Source organism: Oncorhynchus tshawytscha, linkage group LG10 (assembly GCF_018296145.1).
Source record: "Oncorhynchus tshawytscha isolate Ot180627B linkage group LG10, Otsh_v2.0, whole genome shotgun sequence".
Classification (NCBI taxonomy): domain Eukaryota; kingdom Metazoa; phylum Chordata; class Actinopteri; order Salmoniformes; family Salmonidae; genus Oncorhynchus; species Oncorhynchus tshawytscha.
Genome location: NC_056438.1, coordinates 10932629 through 10944241, shown reverse-complemented (window position 1 = coordinate 10944241; position 11613 = coordinate 10932629). Strand labels below are relative to the sequence as shown.

The 11613-nt window shown below is 42.9% G+C and overlaps 1 protein-coding gene across 2 annotated transcripts in view; it reads left to right on the top strand.

Moving 5' to 3' along the window:
- Positions 1 to 11613, top strand: part of LOC121847411 (wiskott-Aldrich syndrome protein family member 3-like) — a 72126-nt gene that overhangs the window by 41097 nt on the left and 19416 nt on the right. For both annotated transcript variants that reach the window (XM_042328113.1, XM_042328112.1), the window contains exons 2-3: positions 2253 to 2395; positions 8501 to 8635. In XM_042328113.1, coding sequence (XP_042184047.1) covers positions 2263 to 2395; positions 8501 to 8635 — 268 coding nt within the window. In that variant the 5' untranslated portion in view covers positions 2253 to 2262. The remainder of the gene's footprint in view (positions 1 to 2252; positions 2396 to 8500; positions 8636 to 11613) is intronic.

Sequence of the window (11613 nt, the reverse complement as noted above, 5' to 3'; positions counted from 1 at the left end):
GAGAGAGTTATTTGCAAAAGCGTTTTTCTCTCTTTCCAAAAGGACATCTTGATCCCCTATCATGTGGCAGTTGTTGCGTGATAGGGTACTGTAGGGCTCTGGTCTAAAGTAGTGCACTATATAAGGAATAGGGCTCTGGTCTAAAGTAGTGCACTATATAGGGAATAGGGCTCTGGTCTAAAGTAGTGCACTATATAGGGAGTAGGGCTCTGGTCTAAAGTAGTGCACTATATAGGGAGTAGGGTGCCATCTGGGACATATTCAGTTGCCTCTCCAAATGCTGTCCTCTCCCCTGTGACCAGACAGCCCAGCATTAGAGCAGTAATAGCTCTGTAGCGTTCCGGCTCATTGGGCACTGATCCCAGTCACACTGACAAGAAGCAGCTAGACAGGCAATTGTGCCCCGCGGGCCTGACACCAGCCTAATGTCACCAAGCTTAGTTATACTAACACTGATCATAGATCAGATCCATGTCTCTGTATCAGTGGATGTAGTTAGGAGATAGTTAGGTCAGCAGCATCCCACTGCTGGCTTGCCTCTGAAGCTAAGCAGGGTTGGTTCTGGATGGGACACCAGATTCTGCTGGAAGTGGTGTTGGAGGACCAGTAGGAGGCAGTATTTCTTCTGTTCTAAAATTAATAATATACAACTCTGGAAAACATTAAGAGACCACTGCATAATTATAAGTTTCTCTGGTTTTACTGTTTCTAGGTATGTGTTTGGGTAAAATGAATTTGTTTGTTTCCGTCTATAAACTACTGAAAACATTAAGAGACCACTGCATAATTATAAGTTTCTCTGGTTTTACTGTTTCTAGGTATGTGTTTGGGTAAAATGAATTTGTTTGTTTCCGTCTATAAACTACTGAAAACATTAAGAGACCACTGCATAATTATAAGTTTCTCTGGTTTTACTGTTTCTAGGTATGTGTTTGGGTAAAATGAATTTGTTTGTTTCCGTCTATAAACTACTGAAAACATTTCTCCCAAATTCCAAATAAACACATTGCCATTTAGAGCAAATGACAGCTGTTCAAAAGAACAGCAAAGATGCAGGGTTGTCAGACCTCAAATAAAATAAGTTCATATTCATTTTTAAACAACACAATACTAATGTTTTAACTTAAGAAGAGTTCAGAAATCAATATTTGGTGGAATAACCCTGATTTTCAATCACAGCTTTCATGCATCTTGTCTTTCACATTGATGTTGGGTGACTTTATGTCACTCCTGGCACAAAAAGTCAAGCAGCTCTGCTTTTTTTGATGGCTTTGTGATCATACATCCTCCTCTTGATCACATTCCAGAGGTTTTCAATGGGGTTCAGGTCTGGAGATTGGGCTGGCCATGACAGGGTCTTGATCTGGTGGTCCTCCATCCACACATTGATTGACCTGGCTGTGTGGCATGGAGCATTGTCCTGCTGGAGAAACCAATCCTCAGAGTTGGGGAACATTGTCCGAGCAGAATGAAGCATGTTTTCTTCCAGGACAACCTTGTACGTGGCTTGATTCATGTGTCCTTCACAAAGACAAATCTGCCCGATTCCAGCCTTGCTGAAGCACCCCCAGATCATCACCGATCCTCCACCAAATGTCACAGTGTGTGTGAAACCTGGAGAGGCCTACAAGCCACAGTGTCTCGCACCCACTGTGAAATTTGGTGGACAATGTCTTGGAAGAAAACTTGTTTTTTCCAGCAGGACAATTATTATTATTTTGAGTTTAAATTGAACCTTTATTTAACTAGGCAAGTCAGTTAAGAACACATTCTTATTTACAATGACGACCTAGAAACAGTGGGTTAACTGGTCTAGGAACAGTGGGTTAACTGGTCTAGGAACAGTGGGTTAACTGGTCTAGGAACAGTGGGTTAACTGGTCTAGGAACAGTGGGTTAATTGCCTTGTTCAGGGGCCGAACAACAGATTTTTACCTTGTCAGCTCAGGGATTCAATCTAGCAACCTTTCGGTTACTGGCCCAACGCTCTAACCACTAGGTTACCTGCTGCCCCACCTGCCACAATGCTCTCTCTCTCTCTCTCTCTCTCTCTCTCTTTCTCCTCTCTCTCTCCTCTGTTTCCCTCGTCATGTCCTTACTGATCTCTCTCAGAGAGTGAGGGGGAATTCACACACAAAGCACACTGGCATACTATCTCTCTCTCTCTCTCTCTCTCTCTCTCTCTCTCTCTCTCCTTCCCTTGTCTCTCCCTCCTCTCCATACTGATCTCTCCATATATCTCTCTCTCCCCAGGTGAACCACTATGCCATTGGTAAAGCGCTGTATAGAGCCCAGACACCTGTGTCGAGGTGCTGTACCTGATGGAGTCACCAGTGAACTGGAGTGTGTTACCAACAGCACCCTCGCTGCCATCATCAAACAGCTGGGCAGCCTAAGTAAGTAGTGTGTTTCAGGGTCACGTTTCCCTGAGGTACAGATCTAGGATCAGCTTCCCCTTCACAAAACCTTACATTAAATTGTAATGGAGAAAATAAAAACTGACCCAAGATCACCGTCTAGGGGCAACTTCACTCTACACCAGTGGTGGTCGGTGCCGTTTATGATGAGGGAGGACGATTAATATTTTTAATGAGCATGACCTTATTTCTTTACAGCATATTGTGATGACTGTCATTCATTTTCTATTCACCCAGCTCAATGTAACACAGATTTATGCTAGGTCGAGGTCGAGAGATACATTTGAGTAATCAAGGTGACGGACAGTGACATATTCAAAACCTCGTTGCACACTCTAGCCTGCATCTAGTTGATCTAGTGTGAGAGATACATTTGAGTAGTCAAGGTGATGGACAGTGACATATTCAAAACCTCGTTGCACACTCTAGCCTGCATCTAGTTGATCTAGTGTGTAATCATTAGTTCAAGAGTTTCTATTTTAAACATTCAGTTTATCCCCGTTTTGTTCCGTTTGCTTTCATTTAAGAAAAACAAATTCAACAGAATTGGTCGAATGAATACACACCTGATCACGTGTACACGCAGTTCACTTTCATAGCAGCCACATACAAACAGCATCATCACTTTTTTTTAAGGGGGTAGATCAGCTTTAATATTCCAGACAGATTGTAGATTCCGTCAATGTAGTTCCAATCCCCCATATATTATTTGGTAAATGTATATATACAGTGGGGAGAACAAGTATTTGATACACTGTCGATTTTGCAGGTTTTCCTACTTACAAAGCATGTAGAGGTCTGTCATTTTTATCATAGGTACACTTCAACTGTGAGAGACGGAATCTAAAACAAAAATCCTGAAAATCACATGGTATGATTTTTAAGTAATTATCAAATATATCAAATACTTGTTCTCCCCTCTGTATGTATACACTAAAAAAGTCAAAAGTTTTAGAACACCTTCTATTCCAGGGTTTTTCTCTATTTTTACTGTTTTCTACATTGTAGAATAATATTGAAGACATCAAACTATGAAATAACACATATGGAATCATGTAGTAACTAAAAAAGTGTAAAAAAATATTGTAAAATATATTTTATATTTGAGATTTATCAAAGTTGCCACCCTTTGCCTTGATGACACATTTGCACACTCTTGACATTCTCTCAACCAGCTTCATGAGGTACTCACCTGGAATGCATTTCAATTAATAGGTGTGCCTTGTTAAAAGTTAATTTGTGTAATTTCCTTTGAGCCAATTAGTTGTGTTGTGACAAGGTTGGGGTGGTATACAGAAGATAGCCGTATTTGGTTAAAGACTAAATCCATATTATGGCAAGAACAGCTCCAATAAGCAAAGAGAAACGACAGTCCAAGACATGAAGGTCAGTCAATCTAGAAGATTTCAATAGCTTTGAAAGTTTTTTCAAGTGCAATCGCAAAAACCATCAAGCGCTATGATGAAGCTAGCTCTCATGAGGACCGCCACAGGAAAGGAAGACCCAGAGTTACCTCTGCTACAGAGGATACGTTCATTAGAGTTAACTGCACATCAGATTGCAGCCACGACTGTTGGAAAAGCATTCCAGGTGAAACTGGTTGAGAGAATGCCAAGGGTGTGCAAAGCTGTCATCAAGGCAAAGGGTGGCTACTTTGAAGAATATAAAATATATTTTGATTTGTTTAACACTTTTTTGGTTACTACATGATTCCATATGTGTTATTTCATAGTTCTGATATCTTCGCTATTATTCTACAATGTAGAAAATAGTAAAAAATAAAGAAAAAACTCTTGAAACTTTTGACTGGTACTGTATTTACATATATTTTTAAAATATATTTTCCTTTATTATTTTCCCCTATCCCTGCCACCCCTCCCCTAATTGGAGTAAACTAATGAACAACAACACTTAGGCTTCTACTTCCAGCTTATACACACTATATACATTTTGCGGACACAATGCTCCTTGCAACAGTTATATTTTGTTTGTTTTTAATCCCATTTTACAGCTACCATCAACCCCTCCCATCCATCTCTCTAAGGGGCGGCAGGTAGTCTAGTGGTTAGAGCAGTGGATAGTTGCTATATATTTTTCAACTGTGCTGTGATGTCTTCCTAAAATTATCCGCCGGCATTGTTGCAACCCCTATTACTAGTCTGTTCAACCTCTCTTTCGTATCGTCTGAGATTCCTAGAGATTGGAAAGCGGCCCGCGGTCATCCCCCTCTTCAAAGGGGGAGACACCCTAGACACAAACTGTTACAGACCTATATCCATCCTGCCCTGCCTTTCTAAGGTCTTCGAAAGCCAAGTGAACAAACAGATCACCGATCATTTCGAATCCCACCGTACCTTCTCCGCTATGCAATCTAGTTTCTGAGCTGGTCACCAGTGCACCTCAGCCACGCTCAAGGTCCTAAACTATATCATAACCGCCATCGATAAAAGACAGTACTGTGCAGCCGTCTTCATCGAACTGGCCAAGGCTTTCGACTCTCTCAATCACAGTATTCTTATCGGCAGACTCAACAGCCTCAGTTTCTCTAATGATTGCCTCACCTGGTTCACTAACTACTTCTCAGATAGAGTTCAGTGTGTCAAATCGGAGGGCCTGTTGTCCGGACCTCTGGCAGTCTCTATGGGGGTGCCACAGGGTTCAATTCTCAGGCCGACTCTTTTCTCTGTATATATCAGTGATGTCGCTCTTGCTGCGGGTGATTCTTTGATCCACCTCTACGCAGACGACACCATTCTGTATACCACTGGCCCTTCGTTTGGACACTGTGTTAACTAACCTCCAAATGAGCTTCAACGCCATACAACACTCCTTCCGTGGCCTCCAACTGCTCTTAAATGCAAGTAAAACTAAATGCATGCTTTTCAACCGATCGCTGCCTGCACCCTCCCACCCGACTAGCATCACTACTCTGGAAGGTTCTGACTTAGAATATGTGGACAACTATAAATACCTAGGTGTCTGGCTAGACTGTAAACTCTCCTTCCAGACTCACATTAAGCATCTCCAATCTCCAAAAAGTTAAATCTAGATTCGGCTTCCTATTTCGCAACAAAGCCTCCTTCACTCATGCTGCCAAACATACCCTCGTAAAACGGACTATCCTACCGATCCTTGACTTCGGCATGCCATTTACAAATTAGCTTCCTACCCTCTACTCAGCAAATTGTATGCAGTCTATCACAGTGCCATCCGTTTTGTCACCAAAGCCCCATATACTACCCACCACTGCGACCTGTATGCTCTCGTTGGCTGGTCCTCGCTTCATTTTTGTCGCCAAACCCACTGGCTCCTGGTCCTCTATAAATCTTTGCTAGGCATAGCTCCGCCTTATCGCAGCTCACTGATCACCATAACAACACCCATCCGTAGCACACCCTCCAGCAGGTATATCTCACTGGTCACCCCCAAAGCCAATTTCTCCTTTGGCCGCCTTTCCTTCCAGTTCTCTGCTGCCAATGACTGGAAATTTTTCAAAAATCACTGAAGTTGGAGACTTATCTCCCTCTCTAACTTTAAGCATCAGCTGTCAGAGCAGCTTACCAATCGCTGCAGCTGTACACAGCCCATCTGTAAATAGCCCATCCAACCAACTACCTCATCCCCATATTTGCTTTTGTTTTTCTGCTCTTTTGCACACCAGTATTTCTACTTGCACATCCTCATCTGCAGATATATCACTCCAGTAGAAATTGCTAAATTGTAATTACTTTGCCACTATTGGCCTATTTATTGCCTTACCTCCTTACTTAATTTGCACACACTGTATATAGACTTTTCAATTGTGTTATTGACTGTACGTTTGTTTATTCCATGTGTAACTCTGTGTTGTTGTTTGTGTCGCACTACTTTGCTTTATCTTGGACAGGTCGCAAGGTTGTAAATGAGAACTTGTTCTCAACTAGACTACCTGCTTAAATAAAGTGAAATAAAATTTAGAAAATAAACTCTGCAGCTAGGATTGGTTCTTACAATGTCCTCTCTTTTGGAGGAAGCCTTTTTTTGCTAACTCAACTCCGCTATCCAATAGGAGCTACAGAGCATGATTAGCTATCCAATAGGAGCTACAGAACATGATTAGCTATCCAATAGGAGCTACAGAGCATGATTAGCTATCCAATAGGAGCTACAGAACATGATTAGCTATCCAATAGGAGCTACAGAACATGATTAGCTATCCAATAGGAGCTACAGAGCATTATTAGCTAGCTACAGAGCATGATTAGCTATCCAATAGGAGCTACAGAGCATGATTAGCTCTCAATAGGAGCTACAGAACATGATTAGCTATCCAATAGGAGCTACAGAACATGATTAGCTATCCAATAGGAGCTACAGCATGATTAGCTATCCAATAGGAGCTACAGAGCATGATTAGCTATCCAATAGGAGCTACAGAACATGATTAGCTATCCAATAGGAGCTACAGAACATGATTAGCTATCCAATAGGAGAGCTATGATGATTAGCTATCCAATAGGAGCTACAGAACATGATTAGCTATCCAATAGGAGCTACAGAGCATGATTAGCTATCCAATAGAGCTACAGAACATGATTAGCTATCCAATAGGAGCTACAGAGCATGATTAGCTATCCAATAGGAGCTACAGAACATGATTAGCTATCCTAAGAGCATGATTAGCTATCCAATAGAGCTACAGAACATGATTAGCTAGAGCTACAGAGCATGATTAGCTATCCAATAGGAGCTACAGAGCATGATTAGCTATCCAATAGGAGCTACAGAGCATGATTAGCTCTCCAATAGGAGCTACAGAACATGATTAGCTATCCAATAGGAGCTACAGAACATGATTAGCTATCCAATAGGAGCTACAGAGCATGATTAGCTATCCAATAGGAGCTACAGAACATGATTAGCTATCCAATAGGAGCTACAGAACATGATTAGCTATCCAATAGGAGCTACAGAACATGATTAGCTATCCAATAGGAGCTATAGAACATGATTAGCTATCCAATAGGAGCTACAGAACATGATTAGCTATCCAATAGGAGCTACAGAACATGATTAGCTATCCAATAGGAGCTACAGAGCATGATTAGCTATCCAATAGGAGCTACAGAACATGATTAGCTATCCAATAGGAGCTACAGAACATGATTAGCTATCCAATAGGAGCTACAGAACATGATTAGCTATCCAATAGGAGCTACAGAACATGATTAGCTATCCAATAGGAGCTACAGAACATGATTAGCTATCCAATAGGAGCTACAGAACATGATTAGCTATCCAATAGGAGCTACAGAACATGATTAGCTATCCAATAGGAGCTACAGAACATGATTAGTCAGAGGGTCAACTTATTGTGTTCCCATCTCTACAGTAGAGCCACACTAACCTATATCTCAACCGCTAAAACGCAGTAAAACCAGTCGCTACACAAGTAGAGTGGTTGCTAACACAAACTCCCGAGTGTAGCAGCCCTTGGAGTAAGTAGACATTGTTATTGTGGTTTGTGGTCTAATGGTTCTCCTTTGGGGATATTCTAGAATATTCTAGAAGCTTCTCGCCACTTTAAGACACACACCTGTCGTTGTTACCGTGCTCCGTATAGGGATTGCAGTCAGAATGAGCGTCAGTAGAAAGTGGCAAGTGCATGATTAATGTGTTGTGTGTCGATATGAAGTATAACAGGGAGTCGTCCTCCGTTACATCCAGTCAATGACATCACAGGAACCTTGCAATGTTACAGGAGCTGCTGTTGTTTTCATCTGTGTTGTAATATATTCAACTGGGGATATGCAGGGTCCCTGGACAATTAGACGTGGAGACACACACACACACACACACACACACACACACACTGGAGCAGGCAGACTGTAATGTATTGCTCTCCACTGGTTGTCAGCCAGCAGCTCTATAGGAGGCACCCTGCAGAGAGACGATACAGAATCCCAGCCCCTTGATTAAGCTCTGTTTTATTATGTGTGTGTGTGTGTCTGTCTATTATCCTGTGTGTGTGTCTATAAGTGTGTGTGTGTGGTGCTTACTCAAGTGTGTCTACAGTGTGTGTATTAACGTGTCTCCCCCCTGCAGGTCGTTATGCAGAGGACATCTTTGGGGATCTGTTCAACGAAGCCAACAGCTTCTACATGAGAATGAACAGCCTCCAGGAGAGAGTGGACCTACTGGCTGTCAAAGTCACACAGCTAGACTCTACCGTTGAAGAAGGTGTGTGTGTGTGTGGGGGGGGGGAGTTTCAGGAGATCACCTGAGATCTTCTTCTCTTCTCCTTACCTCTCCTCTCTTCTTCTCCTCTTCTCCTTACTGCTCCTCTCTTCTTCTCCTCTTCTCCTTACTGCTCCTCTCTTCTTCTCCTCTTCTCCTTACCTCTCCTCTCTTCTTCTTCTCTTCTCCTTACTGCTCCTCTCTTCTTCTCCTCTTCTCCTTACTGCTCCTCTCTTCTTCTTCTCTTACTTCTCCTTCTTCTTCTCTTCTCCTTACTGCTCCTCTCTTCTTCTCTCTTCTCTTCTATTCTCCTTACCTCTCCTCTCTTCTTCTCCTCTTCTCCTTACCTCTCCTCTCTTCTTCTCCTCTTCTCCTTACCTCTCTCTCTCTTCTTCTCCTCTTCTCCTTACCTCTCCTCTCTTCTTCTCTCTCTTCTCCTTACCTCTCCTCTCTTCTTCTCTCTTCTCTTCTCCTTACCTCTCCTCTCTTCTCTTCTCCTTACCTCTCCTCTCTTCTTCTCTCTTCTCTTCTCCTTACCTCTCCTCTCTTATCCTTACCTCTCCTCTCTTCTTCTCTTCTCCTTACCGCTCCTCTCTTCTTCTCTCTTCTCTTCTCCTCACCTCTCCACTCCTCTTCTTCTCCTCTTCTCCTTACCTCTCCTCTCTTCTTCTCTTCTCCTTACCTCTTCTCCTTACCTCTCCTCTCTTCTTCTCTCTTCTCCTTACCTCTCCTCTCTTCTTCTCTCTTCTCCTTACCTCTCCTCTCTTCTTCTCATCTTCTCCTTACCTCTCCTCTCTTCTTCTCTACTCCTTACCTCTCCTCTTCTTCTCTCTTCTCTTCTCCTTATCTCTCCTCTCTTCTTCTCTCTTCTCTTCTCCTCGCCTCTCCTCTCTTCTTCTCTCTTCTCTTCTCCTCACCTCTCCTCTCTTCTTCTCACCTCTCCTCTCTTCTTCTCCTTACCTCCTCTCTTCTTCTCTCTTCTCTTCTCCACACCTCTCCTCTCTTCTTCTCCTTACTTCTCTTCTCTTCTCTCTTCTCTTCTCCTCACCTCTCCTCTCTTCTTCTCTTCTCCTTACCTCTCCTCTCTTCTTCTCTTCTCCTCACCTCATAGCCTCAGTATCTCTTTAATGGCTCTGCTAATCACTAAAAGATGAGCCTCCTGCTGTTCTCATATCTCTGTGTGTGTGCGTACACGTGTGTGGTTCCTCCTAATAGGCGTACAGACAGACATAGGGACAGACGTCTTCAAGGATACATGGGGTAACATCAGAGGCAGGATGGAAAGAGGGATGGATGGAGAGTGAGGGAGTGAGAGGAGGTGGTAGGAAGAGATGGAAAGGGACAAGGAGAGAGAGAGATGGAGAGAAACTTTAAGATCTCAGTATGGGTCCACTTTGAAGTCTGTCTGTCTGTCTGTCTGTCTGTGTCTGTCTGTCTGACACTGTTTTGAAGTCAATAGTCTCTTGACTTACAACTGATTCTGTTACAGTCTAGTTTAGTTACTCTGTAATGAGCCACTCACTGATTAAAAGAGGATTTCAGGCAGTGCTATGCTCAATCAGAGTTTTGATGAGAAACTCTATGTGTGTGTGTGTGTGTAATCAGTGAGGTATTGCATTTGAAGGTGCTTAACAAATACAATTATATTGTAATGAAACAGCAGGGAGCAGGTCTCTAACCCTCGACCTTCGAACCCGAGGTCCGACTCACGATCGACTCAGAGAGTTTATAAACCCAGGGTCGTTACAATATTAAAACTATAGTGGATATGAGATTAATGTTGCTATATATTAAAACCACAGTGGATATGAGATTAATGTTGCTATATATTAAAACCACAGTGGATATGAGATTAATGTTGCTATATATTAAAACCACAGTGGATATGAGATTAATGTTGCTATATATTAAAACCACAGTGGATATGAGATTAATGTTGCTATATATTAAAACCACAGTGGATATGAGATTAATGTTGCTATATATTAAAACTACAGTGGATATGAGATTAATGTTGCTATATATTAAAACCACAGTGGATATGAGATTAATGTTGCTATACATTACTCCTTACTCTCCCTACCCCCTCACTCCTTACTCTCCCTACCCCCTCACTCCTTACTCTCCCTACCCCCTCACTCCTTACTCTCCCTACCCCCTCACTCCTTACTCTCCCTACCCCCTCACTCCTTACTCTCCCTACCCCCTCACTCCTTACTCTCCCTACCCCCTCACTCCTTACTCTCCCTACCCCCTCACTCCTTACTCTCCCTACCCCCTCACTCCTTACTCTCCCTACCCCCTCACTCCTTACTCTCCCTACCCCCTCACTCCTTACTCTCCCTACCCCCTCACTCCTTACTCTCCCTACCCCCTCACTCCTTACTCTCCCTACCCCCTCACTCCTTACTCTCCCTACCCAGAGAGCGAGAGACAGAGAGCGAGAGACAGAGAGCGAGAGACAGAGAGAGAGAGACAGAGAGAGAGAGACAGCAAGAGAGAAATCGAGAGAGAGAAAGAGAGAGAGAGACAGAGCGAAAGAGAAAGAGAGAGAGCGAAAGAGAGAGAGAGACAGTGAGAAAGAGAGAGAGAGACAGAGAGTCAGCAAGAGAGAGAGAGACAGAGAGTCAGCGAGAGAGAGACTGATAGAGAGAGACAGAGAGACAGAGAGAGTGAGAGAGATGGCAAGATAGGGAGAGAGAGTGTGTCTGTGAGGGTGCATATCTGTGTAGAGTGTTTGTGTGTCAATCTCATATAACACACACTCACACACACACACACACCCTGGCAGATACCCGTGATGTAAATCAGTATTCAACATCCATCCAGGTCTGTGGACGGCGGGAGAAACGGTGATGGTTGATTGGTGTAAACATCTGCCTCTGGGTCTAAAGGTTCAAATCCAGTGATAGATTTTTGTTTTAATCCCAAACCTTAAGCCTAACCTTAAGCCTAACCTTAAGCCTAACCTTAAGCCTAAC